Source organism: Erythrolamprus reginae, chromosome 1 (assembly GCF_031021105.1).
Source record: "Erythrolamprus reginae isolate rEryReg1 chromosome 1, rEryReg1.hap1, whole genome shotgun sequence".
Classification (NCBI taxonomy): Eukaryota; Metazoa; Chordata; class Lepidosauria; order Squamata; family Dipsadidae; genus Erythrolamprus; species Erythrolamprus reginae.
The window spans coordinates 236,840,523-236,862,889 of NC_091950.1; the positions used below are offsets into that span (position 1 = coordinate 236,840,523).

The window sequence follows — 22,367 nt, forward strand, 5'->3', positions numbered from 1 at the left end:
TCTTGCAAAAGAAATCACATTAATAGTATAACTAAATGATAGCAAATTTTAGACCAAACGTTTTTGTCTATTTTTAGATGTCTTTTGCAATCTTTAAATATTTTAATTAATTGGATTATTATGATTTGTTTTCACTGTTGTGAGCCGCCCCGAGTCTTCGGAGAGGGGCGGCATACAAATCCAAATAATAAATAAATAAATAAATAAATCAGGATGCTATGAACTATCAACTATGCAGCACTCATTCTTTCTGATTAAGATGACACAGTATTGTCAGCCAGTCACTCTATTCACCAATACTAAGTGATTTTCCTGCTCCCTTCTGTTCCCTTTTTCACAAAAATAAAACAATTTTCTCACTGTCTGGGCTCACCAAGATGACAAATCTCTATTACTGTGGAACCTTGGTACTTAACTGCTTTAAAACTCATTGGATTTGGTATTCAATACATTTTTAACTCAAAAATTTTGCCCTTGGACTCATTATTTTGTACTCAACCCAAAATCTATAACTCGTCAGTGTCAGCTGCTTTATGACTCACTACATCATTTCTTATAGGAAAAAAATTATTTGGTACTCATCATTTTTGGTATTCATCATACCTCTCGGAACCATTTAACAATGCTACCAAGGTACCACTGTATTTTCAGAATTCCTAGTGCCTGTCTGCTATAATTATGCATTTATTTACTATTTTAGTAATTTAGTAATTACTATTTTAGATTTATTGGCTGTCCAACTCCAGTGGATTCTATCTAATTAATTATAACCCTTGTTTCTAAAACAAGGGTTATAACATCTACTGGTATGTTCTATAAATGTTTACATTTGTAAGGATCTTGAGGTCCCTATGGAAATTTATACAAATCATTTTCTGCACAAAAAGTCTTCTAATAATCATTTCCAGTTTAGAGGACTTAACCCTCTTTCTGATTAGTTTGAGAGAGATAAGAAGTTAACAAATCTATACAATAACTTTTAATAAGAAACTGCATGATCAGCTATGCAATTTCTCCCAAGATAGTTTAATTCAGGTAGTAATTCATTGTAAATGCCAGTGGAAGAAGCCAACCTTGGCAGCAGAGGGACAGAAAGGTGAGCTAAGTATGCAAAGAATGGCAATTTTGTAGCAATTTAAAAGTGCCTTTCAAAGAGTTCTTCAGGCTCAGACCAGTGAACAGAAACCTCAAACACCTGCTAGAGCTCCAGTTGATATTTGTTGGATTACTAATCGGCAGCTGCATTTTAATTTTCCATAAGGTCACCCACAAACCCCTCCTCCTGAGGGTTATAGGAAATTTAAATGCTAGTTTTCCAACATTCATCTGCAAATGAATGCAGATTGAAAATCTGGTACACAGCACCAAAATGGTATTACCAATACCCCAAATTCTATCACACTTGTTAGACAGTCACAAGTCCTCTACTGGGGGGTAATTATCCAATTTAACACTAAGCAAATAGTGCTAAGTGAGCCTTTTTTAGAACCTGATTTGATGCCCTCCCATTAGCTCTATCTGATGGAAGATGTCATGGGACCCCTAATTCACAGAGTCTTTTTACTGTACCCTTTTATTGTACAGGCTGGTCAAAGACCATAATAAAAATATTTGATTAGATTTGATGCTGCTGCTACAGCTTATAATCTGTTATCAGGTGCCTCTTATCAAGGTTTAGACCTATGGAGAAATTAAATCATTTTCCTATAAATTCTGCTTCTGTGCATCTGTTGATGATTCAGGCAAGAAGGAGCTAAAGACATTAGATATATTCACAGGATTTTTTAAAAAATTATTCACTTATTTCATAATTCCAATACTTAAAAACAGATTAGATTCCAATTACAGTGAATTTTGGCAGAAACTAAGCCTTTTCTCACATTTTGAAATATTATTCCTTAGCTACTACACATATGCACCCACATCTTCAAAGGGAATCAATTATTCTGATCAGTAAGCCTGATTTGAAATGGATTTGATCATACTAGGCAACGGCAGAAAATTCTGCCATTTTGCTGGTCTTACTACCTGGTGCTGGTGCTGGTCTTACTACCAAATACTACCAAATAACATATTCCTATGTTATTTGGGTCCATACTATTCCACATATTTCCCTTTTGCAACTCCAAAAGTATTTCAGAATAGGTGGGACTGAGATTTTTGGATTTCTATTCTTTATTTTTGTATTTTATGATGAGAGGAGCATGCTTTCTAAAGAACAAAGCAGGTACCTTAATTTTTTGCAAAAGCTTAAGACACCAGTTGCCATCCTTTGCCCTCTCCAAACTGGCTCCTTAATTGTTTTCTTAATACTAATACATTAAATTTCCTGTTCCATGGCTTTTTTTCTGTGAGGGCTTAGGCAACCTTATTAATTGCTTCATGTTGAACACCAGAAAGATAATTTTAAGCTAATGTGTCTCCCAATATTTATTGTCCCATCCTTCCCCCTTCCCCCATCCTCCCTGAATCTTCTGTTTGGTTTTGGGTTTTTTTAAATACCTCTGAAGTAAAGGAGTGGGAGTGAGTTCTCAACCAGATCCCTTGGCTGGCTGGGAGAATCAGAATTTTTGCCTTTAATGGAATGTGTAAATGACTTTGAGAAGTGAGAGAAAGAGATACATGGGTACCTCTACTTAAGAACGCCTCTACATAAGAACTTTTCTAAATAAGAACCGGGTGCTCAAGATTGATTTTTGCCTCTTCTTAAGAACTATTTTCTACTTAGGAACCCAGAAAAATTTCCCAGGAAATTTGAGAGGGGCACAAAGGCCTGGCCAGTTTCCTGCCATTCCCCCTTTAATCCCGACCATCTCTGGCTTTTCTGGGCTGCCAGAGGAGCCTTTCAGCGGTGTTTAAGGAGGCTTTGGCAGTCCGTAGCGAACAAAGCATTTTCCTTTCTCTGGACATTTGGAGAGGGAATAAACGTCTGCCAGCACCCAGAGAAAAGAAACACTCCCTTTGCTCTGGGCAAAGGCTGTCCTCCTTCACTTCTTCCTCCTCCTCCTCCCACTCATATTCCGAGCTTTTCTTTCTTTCCTAGTGGGTTTGCACGCATTATTTGCTTCTACATTGATTCCTATGAGAAAAATTGTTTCTACTTACAAACTGTTCTATTTAAGAACCTGGTCACAGAACGAATTAAGTTCTTAAGTAGAGGTACACTGTATTGCTTCGGATGCGGAATAAACACACAGACTCAAGTGCTGGGTATTATGGGTCAATTTATTTAATGTATTTTTTAAGACCTGCAGAGGCAACTAAACTGGGCAGAATTTCCTCTCAATAATCTTCCTAGGCATTTATGGACAAAACTCCGTGCTGAGCAAGGGGAGAAATAATTAGATGAGATAAGGGGGAGCCCCCAAGTGTTTAATGGTCAGAGGAAGGACCTATCTTAATGGAGCAGACAGTTAAAATTGGCAACAGGAAGTTTGTACCATCAGGCTTACAAGATTCTATTAATTAATGTAGTCTTACAAAAATGTGGAGTCAGCTTATCTAGTCATGTTTCCTATCTGGTTTCCCGGGAGGGCTAACAGCTATTGTTGTGACTAAAATTGAAGAATAGCAAATGGTGGCACCTGGTTAATTGTGGCTGCACTCAGAAACTATACAGGATCGGATGGAGTATATACTGTATGTATACATTCAGTCCTTTATACTCACTCTGTTAATTCAAAGGTAAAAGTTTCCCCTTTCCAGTTGTGTCTGACTCTAGGAGGTGTTGCTCTTTTCCATTTCTTAGTTGAGGGAGCCACGGAAGATGCTTTTGTGGTCACACAGCCAGCACGGCTATATATATGTTGAGGCTCATAGAATGCTGTTACCTTTCTGAAATATTTATCTGTTCATATTTCCATGCTTTTGAACTGCTAGGTGGGCAGGAACTAACAGGAGCTCCCCCCATTGCACAGTGCTCAACCCTGGACTGTCAGCTTTCCAAATGACAAGCTCAGCCATCGTGGTCCTGTCAGTCTGTTAATATTCAGTTCAAAACACGCCTCCTCCAAGTTTTAAAAAGTAATTTAAAATCCTTTTCTTTTTCCAAATCCAAATCCACTAGGTGGAATGAGGTGCTTTTCGGTGTAGCTGTTCCTGCTCCAGCTGTTACTAACCTTCAGGCAAACTCCTAGATCCAGGCAGGATTTCCACCAATATATGGTGTTTATCATAGCCTGTGGTGGTGACATTTGAATGAAAGTCCTGTTGCCTGCTTTTGATAGCCGCCAACCCACAGAACAGATGTCACCTCTGCTTCTTCATCTGTAGGCCATTTGTTTTTATTTTTCTTATTACTCACTCCTTTTTCTCACTCTGTCTTAATGTTTGTTTTTGTATGCTCAATACTGGGTGGGGTGAAGTTGCCTCTGGCTGTCAGACCCATCAAAACTCCAGGGTGCGGCTCAATTAGCACAGGCAGCTGCAACATCAGCTAGGATGCCTATGAGTAAATTTAAGAGTGCATGTCTCAGTGCCTGAGGAAAGTGTGGGGGCAAGGTTTCTACCAGCTGCAGCTGATTTTCCAAAACATAGGCAGCAATCCCAACTTCACTCACTCTCAAAGGTGATCAAGGACTACCAAAACCCTTAAAAAAAGATTCAAGAAAAAGGCAATGGCAAACCCTTTCTGTTCCATTGCTAACGAAATCATGGTTGTGTCCATGTACTGGTAGCTACCCAGGGCCAAGCTTTATCTTTTTTTTTTTTTTAAAGAACATGTAAATCCTCAATCTGAGTATTGTATTGGCAGTTCTGTGCTAGCAAAAACTTCAGAAGAGAAGGATTTAGGGGTAGTGGTTTCTGACAGTCTCAAAATGGGTGAACAGTGCAGTCAGGCGGTAGGGAAAGCAAGTAGAATGCTTGGCTGCATAGCTAGAGGTATAACAAGCAGGAAGAGGGAGAGTGTGATCCTGCTATATAGAGCACTGGTGAGACCACATTTTTAATACTGTGTTCAGTTCTGGAGACCTCACCTACAAAAAGATATTGACAAAATTGAACAGGTCTAAAGACTGACTACAAAAATGGTGGAAGGTATTAAGCATAAAACTTATCAGGAAAGACTTAATCTGTATAGTCTGGAGGACAGAAGGGAAAGGGGGGACATGATCGAAACATTTAAATATGCTAAAGGGTTAAATAAGGTTCAGGAGGGAAGTGTTTTTAATAGGAACACAAGAACAAGGGGGCACAATCTGAGGTTAGTTGGGGGAAAGATTAGAAGTAACATGAGAAAATATTATTTTACTGAGAGAGTAGTAGAGGTGGTTGGTAAATCCATAGTAACTGAATTTAGATATGCCTGGGAAAAATCCATCCTAAGATAAAATACAAGAAAGAGTATAAGGGCAGACTAGATGGACCATGAGGTCTTTTTCTGCCATCAATCTTCTATGTTTCTATTGAAGTTTATTATACAATAAAATATAATGAAAATAAACATTAAGAAAAAAGGGGTTGATGCAGGAATTTTTTTGTTTAAAAATGAAAAAGAGAAAAATGTTCAACTTCCTATTCTTTCTAAAACAGTAAAAGACTAACTTAGAACCTCAACACATTGCCTATAATTAGTGCAAGCATAAAAACCAGAAGCAATATCCCAATGGAAACAAGACCACATAAAATATATTTCTTTTGTTTAAAACAGTTGATATTGTCATCTTACCAACATCCAAAGGTATTTGAAGACATCCTTCTTTTTGAAAGAATAGAAGCACTTCCCACCACCACCCACAGATTTTGAAGCTCAAGCTTGTGCCCCTGAAATATATTGGATGTCGAATTCTAAGCGTTGTAGCTACATTTCAAAGAATCAAGGGTGGGGAACTATTGGCAGATTCACAGATCAGCTTTAGTGGTGTCATATCACGATATCTATGGGCTATGCACTCAAGAGCTCCCACACCATCTCAGGTTGCCTTACATTTATTTCCAATGCTTATTTCCGGAAGTATTCAGAAGTACTTTTGTCTGATTTTGGGAGGGGAGGTAGGAAACACAGGGATGTGTTTAAAGAGTGCAGAAAGAAAAAGGTGACAGAAGAATCTAAACTGATGGAGTAGCTAAGAAAGGGCATAGGGCCCAATAAAGGACATTTTCTCAAGTCTCCTCATTCTGAAATCACCTGCTGACATTTAGTGGGACAATGGCTGCAAAGCAAATAGTGTATATCACTTTATTCCTAGAATGTGAATATTCATTCTGATAATCTTTCTTTAAAAAGCAACAAAAATGTCCTTTTTGTATAGGCTGTATAGATAATACTCTTTTAATTGATTGATACAGGGGAGTATGTTTAATACCTGGAAGCCCATGTGGGTAGTGCTGTCAGAAGATGGAATTGAATTCTTTAAGAAGAAGACTGATAACAATCCTAAAGGAATGATTCCCCTCAAGGGAAGCACACTGACCAGTCCCTGCCAGGATTTTGCTAAAAGAACAGTAAGTATTTATGGTTTTTTAAAAGCATGCTGAAGTAAGGCCTATCCCAAAAGTAGGCAACACCGTTTGCTGTAGGACAGAAGGAAAAGGGGGGACATGATCGAAACATTTAAATATGTTAAATGGTTAAATAAGGTTCAGGAGGGAAGTGTTTTTAATAGGAAAGTGAGCACAAGAACAAGGGGACACAATCTGAAGTTAGTTGGGGGAAAGATCAAAAGCAACATGAGAAAATATTATTTCACTGAAAGAGTAGTAGATCCTTGGAACAAACTTCCAGCAGACGTGGTTGATAAATCCACAGTAACTGAATTTAAACATGCCTGGGATAAACATATATCCATTGTAAGATAAAATACAGTAAATAGTATAAGGGCAGACTAGATGGACTATGAGGTCTTTTTCTGCCGTCAGTCTTCTATGTTTCTATGCATTCAAGGGAAATGGCTGGGTATGTATTTAAGGACTGTATGTACATTCCCTGTGTTTGCATGTAAATATGTAGCCTTTCTGGACCAAATGATATTATGACATCACCAGGTATGAGGGATGGAATTATTCTGAAGGCATCATTCCAAGGTATACTGCACTTGGAAGTTGGGATGGTCTAAAAAGCAGAATCAATCTCTTAAGCCTTGTGAAATCTTATGATCATTTATTTTGTTCCTAATTACCTCAAGGGAATCATCTCATCTAACACCAAAGCCCTAAACCTTTGCCCTTAGGATGCAATCTGAGATTCAAATGGCTGTAAGAGATCTGATGGAAGGCTGCGCAAGTCCAATAGGCTGTGTCCTATGCTTGGTCTTTGACATTCATCAGACATGACCCCATTGAAGTATATTCATAGTTCCCAGTGGAAAGTGTGGATAGGAGTAAAACCTTGACAGCACAGGTAGCATCATCATCAGTAATCACAAATAATATTTTTATTTACTGCCAAAAGAGAAAATAACTAATCACAAATAGAATCTGGATTGGCCACAAGTGAGTTTTGAACAAAATAGTTTTAGGGTTGGATCCAGCACAGCTGTTTCTTTTGTTCCTGTGACGGAAGAATATAAAATAATCAGCAAAGTTAATGGAAAAGCTACTGATCAAAGAGATCATTTCCTTCTGCTGGTAGTTACCACAATACTTCTGATATACTGTGTTAACACAATGCTGCCTATTGTACTTTTAATAAAATTGTGAGTAAAAAATGGATTCATGTGTAATCCATATACACATTTTCTTTCCCCACCCTCAAAGCAACTGTGAAAATGGTTTTTTAACAGCCCTGTGGTTTTCTGACTAACACATTTCAAATGACAGTCAAATGATAAAATGCTTAGTACAACAGTATTTCCTCTTTTCAGCTAAGCACTTTAGGCTGAGTTGTGCAATATTTTCAGAAAAAGGGGTCTTCTTATTCTCCTGGCATGGCACACCAGCAGCAATGGGATATAAATACTGAACTGTGCTGCTTCCATCCCCTTTTCCCTGATTTTTAAAGTCATTGAAATCTTTAAACAGTGGATAATTTAATTTCTTCCCCTGCCCCTTTAGGCATTTCAAGGTAGATACTAATAAATAGTATTCTAATAAATAGAATAGAATAGAAATAGATTAGAGCGTAGCTACAGTGCTGTAGAATTGGCCCATTTGTCACTGAAGGAAGGCAAAAGATCCCCAACTGAGCACTCTACATTGATTGCTAACATAAGCTGTCAAAAAAAACCCCTACCTATTTATACAGGCTAACAATAAAATGTGTTCCTATTCCAGTTCGTCTTCAAACTCACAACAACCAAACAACAGGATCACATCTTCCAAGCTTCTCATCTTGGGGAGAGAGATGCTTGGGTGAAAGACATCAAGAAGGCCATCAAATGCATTTTGGGTGGGCAAAGGTTTTCTAGAAAATCAACGAAGAGATCTATTAAGCTACCTGAAACCATCAATCTGAGGTGTGTTCCAAAGCTAAACATTGGGATGTGGGAAAATACTTCTATTTCAAAAGCTTTATTTTTATGAGGCAGCTACAGGAAGCAGCTGCTTGAATTATTCTCTGTTAAAACTTGCAATCTAAATGCCTATTTTTTCTATATCAACAAGCTGGAATTAAATCATGCCTTATGTTATGCATTAAGGTTTGAATAAGTGCAAACTGTTTACTCAAAGGTCCACTTTCTAAAGCAGGAAAACCAAGACTGCTGATTGGTTGAACCAGCCAACAGCCCTCTATTTAAGGAGAGAGCTTCCTGGCTGGGTCCTTTACTGGATCTCTGTGTTATTCAATAAAGAGCTGTTAGCTACTACTGTCTCCAAGTGTCTTCAATACCAGAACTTAACACCTTATATGTTTTCTGGTGTGTCTGTTGGGATGTTTTTCCCACCCTTCTTGTTCTGGGGGAACTTAAATATTTCTTTCGGCAGCAGTTCTGAGCCAGTCAGGTAAAGTAGCTAACTTATTATGTCTCTCTCATCACATTTGAGCATCTCTGGCTGTCTGTTGCTTCCTAAGTTGAAAGTTGAGTTACTTCATATTTCTCTCCTGGGTTTAAAAAGATGTTTGGAAAACCTGGCACAATGAAATTTGTTTGAGATAATACCTAATAATAATAACTGGAAGAATATTAATCTCTTATTACACTGAAACCATGTTCCAATGCAGGTTATGGATTTAATCATGAGTGTTTGTCAGCCTCAACAATTTAAAATGGTGGATGTTGTGCAAGTCAGGGAGCACAGATCTAGACAAAACTATTGTTTGGAAGTGTTGATCTATTCCTATGTGTTCTTTCAGGCATAATATTTTAAGCTGTTCACAGGACTGAGGAACCTGGGACAAATCAATAGCCCATTTAGCACAATAAATAACTAAATTCTTTACATGCCTTCATGGGAATCTTAAAAACTTTGTGATTTTATTTAGCAGAAAGCCAATTTTTAAAAAATCAACAATGTTGCTGCTTTGTTTTAAAACATTTGTTTACTTCTTGCTGTTTAAAACAAATCTCAGTGTGGTCATATTACTCTCTTGTTTTCTGCACAGTGCTTTGTATCTCTCTATGAAAGACCCGACCAAGGGGATACGGGAAATGACGCTAGAAAAAGACAAGAAAATTTTCAATCACTGTTTTACAGGTAGGAAGTTGTCAATAATTGCTTAAACAGCAACAAAATGGGAATAAAGGGCAGCAAATAAATTTCACAAATAAATAAAATAATCTGAGGGATTCCGTTCTAATTGCAAGGATGTCCTATCCTATATATCAAAACTTTGTGAATGGAATAGAGATAAGCTTTCAGTTGATTGAAGAAATGTTTGAGAAGTACTATAAGGAATTGCATTGACTGATTCTTTCCTCCTTTCAACTGCTAATGCTTACAAAAACTTTCTCTGAAGACATAAAAAACCATTAACTACAGTTTAAGTATTTATTATAGTAGAATGACAGAATTGGAAGGGATTTTGGAGGTCTTCTAGTCCAATACCCTGCTCAAGCAGGAAACACTATTCCAGTGATGGCGAACCGTTTTTTTCTTGGGTGCCGAAAGTGCAAGCGTAAACCCTATTGTGTGCATGTGAATGCCCACATCCATAATTCAATGCTCCCTACCCCCCATGCATGCACTCATGACCCCACCTCTGGGGTGGGTCTGGTAGGCCCATTTTTCACCCTCCCCAGATTCCAGAGGCTTTCTTGGATCCTGGGAAAGGCAAAAATGGCTTCTCCCACTCCCACCCGGATGCCCTCCAGAGGCCGGAAATAACCCACTTCCCGATGATGGGCCCAGGTAGGCCTGTTTTTTACTCTCCCCAAGCTCTAGAGGTATCCCTGGAGCCTGGGGAGGCCGAAAAAGTTCTCCCCTGCCCCCAGAGGCTAAGAATGTCCTCCCAGAGCCTCTGTGCGAGACGAAAATCAGCTGGCTGGCACACATATGTGTGGTGGAGCTCAGCTAGATCAACAGCTTGCATGCCAGCAGATATGGCTTCACATACCACCAGTGGCACACGTGCCATAGGTTCGCCATCACAGCTCGCCATTCCAGATAAATGGTTGCCTAATCTCTTTTTAAAAACTTTCAACTTCTGGAGGCAACTTGTTCCAGTGATTAATTGTTCAGGAAATTACCCCTTAATTCTAAGTTGCTTCTCTAGTTGATTAGTTTCCATCCATTGTTTCTTGCCTGTCTTCAGGTCTTTGGAGAATAGCTTGACTCCCTCTTCTTTGTGGCAGCCCTTGAGATATTGGAATACCTTTTTTTCATTAAACTAGAACATCGTACATTATCTCAAACAAGATTTAGAGATGATCATTATCATGGGATTTGCTTTTCCGTTTTCTTAGTCCCTACCATATCTACTAATTTTTTAAATATATCTTTGGTGATCATCCTTTGTCCATCTCTTTGCCATCAGGTGATTCTGTGATTGATTGGTTACTTTCAAACAATTCATTACGAAATCGCCAAGAGTGCATAGTATTGGCATCTGCACTATTGAATGAAGGCTACTTTCAGGCAGCTGGTGATACATCGAAGAATGCGCTTGAAGGCCTGTCCGAAACCCCCTTCTTGGATATGGAGGATGCCTATTACTATTTTGTAAGTGTCAAGATGTTGTCGTCTTTATCTAATCGCCAAATATTTCTGGAGTATACCTATCAAACAAGCAATAAGAAAAGCATCTGCTCTCTCATCTAATACATTGCTTGCTCTCTCTACTTCACTCTTTTTTAAACAAAAAAACAAAAGCTACTCTCACAGATGTTTGAGTGTGTGTATATCTACATTTTTAAAAAACAGAAAACATTGCATTAGACCAGATGCTTCTCCACTACCAGTCCGAACATCATACACACTCTATGAACTGAAAGTTCTACTTTTTATACTTCCATGTGCAATGCATAAAAATTCTGCACTAACTTTACTTTAACTTTAAGGCTTCAGTAAAATTAATAAAAATTCGTAACTTTTACGTCTCCCACTCCTAAAATTTGCAGTCCAAAGCCACTCCCTTGAGTTAATTGTGTTCATTTTTGTACATTGGTGAATGAAAACCTGTATACTTCAAATATTTTAAGTACCATATTTTTGGAGAATAAGACGCACCTTCCTCCCTCCCCCCCCACACACACCAAGAGGCTGAAAATTTGGGTAGATCTTATACTCCAAATGTAGCTTTTTCCAAAGCCCTTTTTTCAGCTCTAATGAGGCGCTAACTATTTTCCTGGCTCTTCCGGGCTTGCAGGCTTTTTCATTGTTACTGCCTTCGAAAAAAGTTTTTTTCATTCTTAATAAGTTGCTAATGATCTTCCCGGCTTGCAGAGGTTTTTCATTGCTACCCCCTCAGAAGAATGTTTTCTCCAGCCCTAGGTTTTTGCAGGCTTTTTTTCATTGCTACCCCCTCCGAATAACCGGGAGCTTTCGGATAGCACCGGTGAAGAGGAATCCCACCTGGCTAGCATTATTTAATAGTCCAAATTATCTTATGAGACATTTATCAATTTGGCTTCTTCAATATCTTAAAATAGGCAGACAGTGGTTTCTTCTGTGAGGGCAACTCCAGTGATGATGACACAATCTTCAAGGAAGAATTCAGAGGCCTGGTGGTCAAACAGGGTTGTCTGCTGAAACAGGTTGGTGTATATCTTGGATTGTTTTGGTCACATAAAATGTAAACTTATGTAATACATATGTATGAAATTTTTAGCCAGTCTAAAAATATCACCAAACTCTGAATTTTCCTGGCTATATTCTGCATCTGCAGCATCACACACTGTAACATTGCTAAGCAGCGATCAATTGCTAGTGGAGATCCAGAAACTCTGCAAATTTTCTGAGCTAGCTTGCCAACTCCACTTACCAGCTCCTAGCTTGTTTCAACCCACCAAATAGAATAAGAGGTTTCTTTGAAAAGGGAAAAAACAAAGCTCACCTGTTTTTGAAGCAAGAAAGATACCGTATTTTTCGGACGATAAGACCCACTGGAGTAAAAGACACAATTTTGGGGGAGTAAAATAAGAAAAAAGCTGATTGATGGATGGATCGGCCTCCCGGAATACCCCCAATCAGCTGTTATCAGAGGTGAATTTTAGCAACAGGTTCATTGGTTGTGAGCTCTGCTCCTTGCTTTTTTTTACTGCCACTGAAACCTCAATATCAGAGGCTTTCTTTCTGAAGCTCCATTTCACATGCTTTTTTCAGCCTCTGAAACCTGTTTGAGAGATGGGGCAGGGCTACATTTGGAGTATAAGATGCACCTCCCCTCCCCAAAAAGAGGATGAAAATCTGGGTGCATATTATACTCCAAATGATTTCACCCTGTTTTTTGGAAGGGAAAGGTGCATCTTATACTCCGAAAAATATGGTACATCAGAGGGCAGGACTAGAATTGAGATGTCTTAGATTTACTGTACATCCACGCCAGTTCTCTGAGATGATTGTTACTGATATATGAGTAAATGTTAAAAAAAAGATGTCATCTGCCCTTGCAACAGCTTTAGAAGGAGAACTAAATATAACAGACAGCCAAAAGAATCATTTTCCTTGGTAGCACAGATTGAATGTAACAGTCATCTGATGTCTCAATGGTTCCAGACAGAAGGATCTAGCTTTAATAGAATTACAATGGGATTTTGCTATAAAGAACACTTGAAGACTTAAAAGCATATGACTAATTGAGTTTGTGACTTGATTCATGTTGTTCTGGCAGAAAATTAAAAAGTCACAGCATTTTGTGGAAATGATCAAGACCTACAGCAGAACTGATGATCAGTTTTTAAATGAGTTTCAAAAGCATAAAGTTTAACTCCTAGTTTTTGCTACCCATATTTAATAGACTGGTAAATCTTACTGAGAGAAAAATGTAACCTTTAACAAATTAAGCGTGAAACATGTTATATCTACTTCATTAAAAATCACAAATCACCAGATGTAAATGTCTAGTGCACTGCCTTTCATGCTGTCCATTTTGATTTTTGACACATTTTATTTACTTTTTCAACAAGCTTTTTTACTAAGCTTAAGAAAAGGAAAACAAAGATACACAAAAAGGGGGGAAAGTGGCAAAACTGATATTTTTATTCATATATTTATTAATAAAAAGCAAACTTAACTATACATCAAGAAGAAAACTCATGTACTAAAAGGTTGTATGCAAATGATATAATTTATCTTTTATTCATATTGCATGCAATTATATGGTAAATCCTTACAGGTGGCTGAGTTTAAACCAAACATGGAAAATCTTTTGGTGGCCAAGATCTATAGTTGAGGCAACAAGGCAAAATGAACAGGGTATCAGACATACCTGAGAGAAAGACAAAGGTTTTATCAGATTTAAGTCATACTTTGTGTCTGGAACTCTGTACTTTGATATGGCTCAAGGGCTAATCAATAAAGTAAACTGAAACTGAAACAAAAGTGTTTCTTCCCCTCCTCCCAATATCCTCCCCCCTTTTATCAGCAGGAAGGGCAGATAGAATATATTGTTTTAAAATAGTAAACCCATTTAATAGCTTGCACTATAGCTAGTTCTCTTTGCCCCCTCCCCTCAAAATTACGGGATTATGGAAACATCAAATTCAGACAAATGGTGGTAATCTAAAGCAAGAGGGTTCTAAGACCTGCAGACAGGGGACTCAGCAATCACTTGTAAGCCTAAGGATAGAAGTTATTGAGCCTGGTTTATGTCAAATGTAATAACAATAGTGATTTAACTGAAGGTCTGTCAAATATAAGCAAAATAACCAATTTGATCATCAGAGTAAAGTCCAATAAAATCATTGGAATCTTTGTTATTGATTTTACCAGAATGAGGATAATTTGAAGTGCCTTGTTCCATTGTTAAAACAAGGTTTGGTAATAGTTTGACATTTATTCCTGCAAACCAGAAAATTCAAAATTATGCTTTCTTAATATTTGTTTAGGGTCATAGAAGAAAAACCTGGAAAGTGCGGAAATTTGTTTTGAGAGAGGACCCTGCCTACATGCATTATTACGATCCTGCAGGAGTAAGTGTATATGTTACTCAATTTTGTTGAAATACTACCTGGTGATGAAATCACCTACTTAATAGTATGTTTACTATGTTTAGTATGTTTACTAGGAATGTTTACTAGGAATAGTATGTTTACTATGAATTTACCATTAGTACCCATCATTTACTACTAGCACTTATCCTTCTTCATAACAAAGCTCAAATACATTTGATCAGCTTTAAGTGATGCAGTAACTTTTTGCATGGTTTAATGATGCCACTTTCCTGAGTAAACAACCGTTGTGGATTTGTATAGTTTTGCACATTTGTCTCTGTTAATACTGAACTTCAACACCCAGAATCAATGGTAATTGAGGGTTCTAGCTTTTGCAGTTCAACACATCTGGATGTCAGCTGTGTGGAAAAGACTGCTCCACTCTCTCTGTACATGAATAAGCTTTCTTATCCTTCAAACTCTTTGACAACCGAACGTGTTCTTTATGCACATATGAAAACAAAACTGCAGAGATAATGGGACAGTGCCTCCTATATCTTTGGATGTCATTTCTATTTCTCCCTGACTTCCTTGTGTTGATCAAAGAAGTCTGAAAAGGAGGTTGAACAACTCTTCTTCTTCTCATTATTAAGTCAAAAGTCAACCAAATAATTCACTGAAACAAAATAGATTCTCATTTATCTGTTGGAAATCCAGTAGCCACAAAATTATTTGTAATAGTAGAGAAACTGTGCCCTAGAGCAATTTGTTATGAAATAGTTTCTCACAAGGGAGTTCCCCAGGTCAGACAGTTCATGAAGAAGATCTTTAAATTAATATGATGCTGTTTCTTCCAAACCACAGACCTGACTAAGACATGTGATCCCTTCCTTCCTAAAAGGAACCCATCTGATATCCTGATGAGGTTGGGGAAGGGCTAGGCAGTAATCTTAGGGCTTGTGTCCACAGTCCCATTTTCTACCGTTTACTGTTCATGTTTCCTTAAGAATTACTATAAATTCTCTGTCTTTGCTTGAGATGTCAGCAAAACTACTCATATGTACATACCTTTAACCTCTACTGCAAATAATGTCCAAGAACTTGATTTCTTTTCATTTTATTTTTTTTTGCATTCTCCTAAAATACAAACCTCTTTTGTAAATCCAATAGCGAAAACCTATCTCCTGGTTTATTTGTACATCCCTTTTAATTATTATTCAATTATTAAGACATCAACTGGTTTCTCTTGTATGTGTGATACCTTTTTCCATGTCATTCTTCTAACCTGCCATATTTAAATCTGTTTTCAAATGAGTCTCAGTCTTAACCGATAAGACTTGTTGATAACTTCTTTAAAATATAGTCTATAGAGGCAGACACTATTAAAATTAACTTCTAGGTCTAGACTCTAAAGTTTAAAAATATCATTCAGTACATCTAATATTACCATATTTTTCTTTAGTTTGCACTAAGAAGACAAATTTAAGTGTACTTCTCCTTTAATTGCAATTGTTAGTTCCTCCTGCTTTTCTCTAGTATTCAACCTTCAATGTCCCATCTTATCTTAAAAAAATAAATAAACAGAATTTAAACTAATAGTATTTTCCTGTGGGAAAGATTTTGGTGATTAATTCTAAAAATTTATTTCAAATCCACCTGGACTCTTCGTTTATTTGTAACTTTACAAAATCAAACTTCTAATTACACTTTTGCTGATTACTCCAAAACAGAGGTCTGCAAACTTGGCAACTTTAAGACTTGTGGACTTCAACTCCCAGAATTCTGGGAGTTGAAATCCACAAGTCTTAAAGTTGCCAAGCTTGGGGATCCCTGCTCCAAAATAAAACAAATTAAGTACTTAAAGTTTTATTTAAAACTTCTCTCACTAAGGAGTGAAGGAAACTCATCTGGGACTGTAAAACAATTGATCCAAAAATTCCTAGTAGCTAAAAAACAGTGAAAAAGCAACTGTCAAATAATTAGAAAAGAGATTATGAAATCCAATTTCCATTTGAAGGTATCAACCATGATTCAAGCAAGATGGCTATACCCTCATGTTCCAGAGTTCTAAATCTACTGTAAAACTGCTGTCTTGCAGTCTCCTCATGAGGAGCAACTGTATGGAGCATTTATGGTCAATCTCATATATTATCCAGAAGAAATTACAAAGTTTACATGCAGCTTCTGCATTCTACCACTAAAAGCAGAGCTGTTTTTCCTGGAGTTAGAGTCTGCATGAATATTAAATGAAATTTCTTTCAGGGAGAAGATCCACTTGGAGCCATTCACTTGAGGGGCTGTGTAGTGACGGCGATTGAAGACACATCAGATGGTAATTATTAAGCAGGAGTACTTAAATTAATACAATTGTGGACAGATTTGCCAAAACTGGGGGGGGGGGGGCTTGAGATTTGTACAGAGCCTCTCTTGCCTGATTTTCAGATTTCTGAAAATTATAACATACCTAATAACATTGTATTTTCATTCCCAATATCTGGGAAAATGTTGCTTCCAAGGCAAGCCTGTTACATTTATACATTAGTTCATTTATACAATAACTATGAATAAATGTAAGTATCTAAATAATAATTTATGCATTTGAATGCTATATACTTAAAGAGTATATTTTATATATTGTTGTATTCTTACTATCAGGATGGAGGTGAAGAGCCCTCCCTCCTTCCTTCTCGCTCTCTCTTTGAAGTGGAATACAGTTCTGGGAGGTGGCAGGTCTTAATTTGCATTTTAACTTTAGTCCGTTAAAAAAAACCCTGGACTAGTTGGTTCTACATAGATAAGCAGAAAGAGAGGCTTATAATGATAGAAAATTTGTATGTGAATTAAATGGAAGAGCAAAGAAAAATTAATGCTTGTTATCCAGTAAGAATGGAAGTGAATTATTTCTTCTGAGGCAGAAGTGCTGGAAAAAAATCTGTTCCTTTGCTCACTTTTCCACCCCTCTGTTCTCTCCAAATCAGGCAAGAAAAATGAAGTGGAGGGAAACCTCTTTGAGATTATTACTGCAAGTGAGGTGCACTACGTCCTTCAAGCAGCCACCTCTGCAGAACGTACGGAATGGATCAAGGCTATTCAGCTTGTCTCTAGAACTGGAAAATGAAAGACTCTTAGGTTTTAGTAAAAAAAAACAATCCTCAAAAGTGATTTACCAGCTCAGTAGCTCTTTGGAAAGGGACATCAGCTGGTTTAAAATTTAAACTGTTATTTAACCATAGATTGTTTTAGAATTGGCAGAATATTTAATGTGTGTGTAGATCAGATGTTTATTTTTCCTCTATCCCAAAGAGGGATGGCAATCTACAGATCTTCAGATGCTACTGACAAACACCTAGCAACCAGCAATATGGCCAACAATAAGGGATGGCGAGATAACCAGTTTACTAGCATCTGAAGGATCCAAAATCCCCCACTTTTTTTGTTTAAAACCCAATCTTGCATATAATGAGGATTTTCTGTTATATTTTGTTTTCTTTTAATGGAACAACTCTGAAGCAGATGAATGAATATTATATGATATCTGTGTTAAGATTGCTGCATATAGTGGTTGGGAAGAAAAATGTTTTCCTTGTAAACAGTATTTTCAATAAAATATGTATTTTAATAAAGTTTAATAAAATAAAGCTAGCATTATTGCCTTTGCTAAAAATGCAAACTTTCAGGGGTTTTTTATTCAACCTTGGCAATTTTAAGATGTGTGGACTTCAACATAGTGCCTGGGAAATTATTGGAGTTGAAGTGCATGTATCTTAAAAATTGCCAAGGTCGAGAACACTGTTTTATGTCATAAATGCCTGAGTTCCTGTAACTTAAATACAAAACAATAAACCAAAGATATTTTTCTGTTTGATAATAATAGTAACTTGTACTTGATAATATCTTACTAACTTGTACATCATATCCTAAGATACAAGTTCAACAAAGATACATTGTTGAACTTTTGCTAATTTAGGTGTAAATTTGATTCTCCTCCAGTTTTTGCATAAAATAGTGGGGTGGAGTTTTTTTAGTACAAAGTTATCAAGTTTTACTAATTTGATTCTTCTCCAGTTTTTGCATAAAATAGTGTGTGTATGTGGGAGGGGGGGGGCTTAGTACAAAGTTATAGAGTTTTCATAACAGGTGTTTGGGAAATATAACTTCCACAATCTTTTGATTCCCGGTATCTCTGGAGGGTATTGTATTGGAGAAGCTGAATTGCTATGAACTGAGAGAGATGGGGGAAGGCAGAGAGTGGGGGGACAGAGAGGGAGAGGAGAAGCGAGAAGGGGGGAGAAAGGAGAGAGGGGAGAGGGGAGGGAGAGAGAAGGGAGAAAGAGATTAACAACATTATGAAAAACAACTACTACAACTAGTAAAAAGAAATTTGCTTTTGAATCTTTACAAGCCAGAAGAGTAATATTTGCAAAGTCAGAATTTTTAATAGCAGCTTAAGATACTTCACACATCAGCTTTTGCTGCATTTTCCATATAGAACATGGTGGGACCAACTTTAAAAGTCACACATTCTAAGAATATCACAATCATTTTGTTAATAGTGTGTTAATTTTTACAGCTGCTTTATTAACCTTCCACTATATAACTAATCTCATACCACTGATTTGTAGATACTGTACACATTATTTGAGGCCCATTGAGCAAAAGAATGACCTCTACAGAATTTCTTTTTCTATATTCAGAAGAAATCCAAAAGAAAGGTAAAAACAAAAGTACCCTAAGAGGAGTATTTGTATCTATAAGCTCTAATCCATCTACATATGTTGAGAGTACTAATAGCCCTTTTGAAGTTTCAACAGCATTGAACAAAGTGACTTATGACCAGTTTTCAAACTTATGGCCATTATGGCCACTTAATTTACCTCTGGAAGCTTGACAACAGGTTCATATTTATGATAGTTGCAATGTCATAGGTCATGTGGTCATAATTTGCAACATTCTGACAAGCAAAATCAATGGGGGAACCAGATTCACTTAATGACCATGTTATTATTTTAACAGCTGCAGTGATTAAGTCAACAAATACGACAAGAAAAGTTGTAAAATGGGCCCAAACTCACTTAACAAATTTCTCACTTAGCAATATAAATTCTGGGCTAAATTGTAATATGAGCAGCAGTAGAGGGGTGACAGCTTGCCCCCTACTCCTTGTATTTTATAACAAGTCTTTGCCATCTATTCTCCAAAGCACCTGAAGGCCAGACAAGAAATAATGGATGGAAACTGACCAAGGAGAAATTCAACCTGGAAATAAGGAGAAACTTTCCGACAGTGAGAACAATCAACCAATAGAACAGCTTGCTTTCAGAGGTTGTTGGGAGTTTCATTGCCAAAGTCTTTCAAGAAGAGATTGGACTGCCCTTTTGTCAGAAATAGTATAGCGCAATAATGGTGCATCTTTTTCAGCTCGGGTGACAAAATGGTATGTGCACACACAATAGCACATGTGTGTGTGACCACACCCATAATGCTCTCCCCCCCCCCTTGCATGTGCATAGACCTTACTGAAGCCTCCGGACTTCCAGTAGGCCTGTTGGGCTGTTTTTCACTCTCCCCAGGGTTCAGGGGGAGCCTCCTGCAGCCTGGGGATGGCAAAAAATGGCCTCCATGCATGCTGGAGCTGATACAGGGCAGTGCCTTTCATGCCCTCAGATATGGCTCCGTGTGCCACCAGTGGCATGCATGACATAGGTTCACCATCACTGGTATAAGGTCTCCTGCTTGAGCGGGGGTGGGAGATGGACTAGATGACCTACAAGGTCCCTTCCAACTCTATTAATTTGTTAATCTCTGTGCTTGAAGAGAGGCCTTGAATAGCAGGGAGATTTCTCCTACCTAGCATATAGAATAAAGAAGGTCCCACAAGGAATTGTATAAGAAAAAGTGATTCACATCTGTGCTGAGTCTTTCTGAACAGGGTGAAAGTTGAATAAGTTTGAACTTCGATTGAGTTCCAATTTCCTAACCTAAGTAGAATTTGATCACATAAAGCATACATTCCCAAGCAGAATTTGATCACATAAAGCAAATTATGAAACAGTGTTGCATAATTAATACTACGTCAAAAATATGATCTTGTGTTTAATCAACCATCAGAAGATCAAACTGGTGTTACAGCAGAAAATACAGAACAGTTGATTTTCAGACAGATTCTATATAATTGTAACTCATTCTTTTCAAAAATTGACCCAATGAATTGATCAGACATTTTCCAACAACTTGTCAATATTGTTTCTTTCTTGGAAATGATACTTTGGAAATATGCATTGAAAATTATAAGGAAACATCACATCTCTAGGCACATGGATAGATAATTTTACCCAATCATCTGACAACATTTCCAAAGTAGGTCAATAGCAATAAGACTTATATACCACTTTACAGTCCTCTCTAAACTGTTTACAGTCAGCATATTGCTCCCAACAATTTGGGTCTTTTTACCCACCTTGGAAGGATGGGAGGCTGAGTCAACCTTGAGCCTGGTGAGATTTGAACTGACAAATTGCAGGCACTCAGCTGACAGTCAGTAGAAGTAGCCTGCAGTACTGCACACTAACCACTGTGCTACTGCGGCTTAACAACAGAAATAATATCTGGGATTATGTATTCCAGAGACTCAAGTGCAATACAAGTATTGCCTTATAAATAAGTAACAGTTATAAGAGGTATTATTGACATATCGGAGGTGAGAACTCAAAGAATGGCTAATTTAAGTCCATTGAGAAGTTGTAATTAAAATACCTCTAGAAAGAAATAATTTTCTAGATAATTCACAATTTAATCTTTTTGAATCATAATACTGTAACATTTCTAAGATGAAAGTATATAATAATATTTCCAGTTGACTGATATATTCTTCCATTTTTACTAGAGAGCAAATGTTGCTAAACACAGTACAGTTGTTTTCTGATGAAACATATATTATATTACATTACAGTCAGTAATGGGCTTCACTTACCTTTGCTATCAGTGCGCACAAATGTGTGCATTTGTGCATGTGCCACTTTTGCCCATGCGCAGAACATCCATGATAATATCTGGGTAGGTGGGTGAAGCCTTCACCACTGCGACTGAACTGGGGCGAACCGGTAGAAACAGGTAGAACCGGTAGAAGCAGGAAACTGGTAAAAACCCACCATTGATTAAAGTGAAAAATTAAATCTAATTTTCCATAATTCAGGAAAAATTTACTATTATAAACAAATATGTATAATTATATATGTATAACTATAAATAAGCATCTTGCATCAATTCAAGGTAGGAGAGCCTTCTCTGTGGCGGCACCGACTCTCTGGAACCAACTCCCCCCGGAGATCAGAACTGCCCCTACTCTTCCTGCCTTCCGTAAACTTCTCAAAACCCACCTTTGCCGTCAGGCATGGGGAAACTAAACATCTCCCCCTGGGCCCGCTGAATTTATACATGGTATGCTTGTGTGTGTGTATGTTAGTATAGGGTTTTTTTAAACTTTTAATATTTTAATTAATTGGATTATGTATTGGATTGTTTTTTCACTTGTTGTGAGCCGCCCCGAGTCTTCGGAGAGGGGCGGCATACAAATCCAAATAATAAATAAATAATAAATAAATAATAAGGTAGGATACAGGGCCTCCTGAGCTAAAAGTAGGAGAATTCTCCCCAATCCTATGCTTACATGGACAGAATGTTGATAGTATGTGTCAAAATACTCCATTTAAAAATATTTCAGATTTATATTAAGTTGTTAACTAAATACATACAAATTTACAATGTAAGGGCATAATGCTAGATTTATTGTCAATCATGCCTAAGCAAATAAACAATCAATTTCACTGCTTTTGAAGTGAAATCAGATGTTGACATGTTACATTTCTGTGCAGTGCAGATTGAGGGTGGATATTTTGAGGTGTAAATGATTTTATTTATTTTTCATGACTTCAATACAACTAGAATTTCACATCTCTGGGT

At 37.3% G+C, this 22,367-nt stretch overlaps 1 protein-coding gene across 3 annotated transcripts in view; it reads left to right on the forward strand.

Annotated features, from left to right (window-relative positions):
- PLEK (pleckstrin) overlaps positions 1 to 18,072 on the forward strand; it is a 31,413-nt gene extending 13,341 nt beyond the window's left edge. For all 3 annotated transcript variants that reach the window (XM_070732578.1, XM_070732580.1, XM_070732577.1), the window contains 8 exons: positions 6,289 to 6,444; positions 8,212 to 8,393; positions 9,482 to 9,573; positions 10,853 to 11,037; positions 11,967 to 12,071; positions 14,364 to 14,447; positions 16,671 to 16,740; positions 17,387 to 18,072. In XM_070732578.1, coding sequence (XP_070588679.1) covers positions 6,289 to 6,444; positions 8,212 to 8,393; positions 9,482 to 9,573; positions 10,853 to 11,037; positions 11,967 to 12,071; positions 14,364 to 14,447; positions 16,671 to 16,740; positions 17,387 to 17,526 — 1,014 coding nt within the window. In that variant the 3' untranslated portion in view covers positions 17,527 to 18,072. The remainder of the gene's footprint in view (positions 1 to 6,288; positions 6,445 to 8,211; positions 8,394 to 9,481; positions 9,574 to 10,852; positions 11,038 to 11,966; positions 12,072 to 14,363; positions 14,448 to 16,670; positions 16,741 to 17,386) is intronic.
- Positions 18,073 to 22,367: the final 4,295 nt, after the last annotated feature.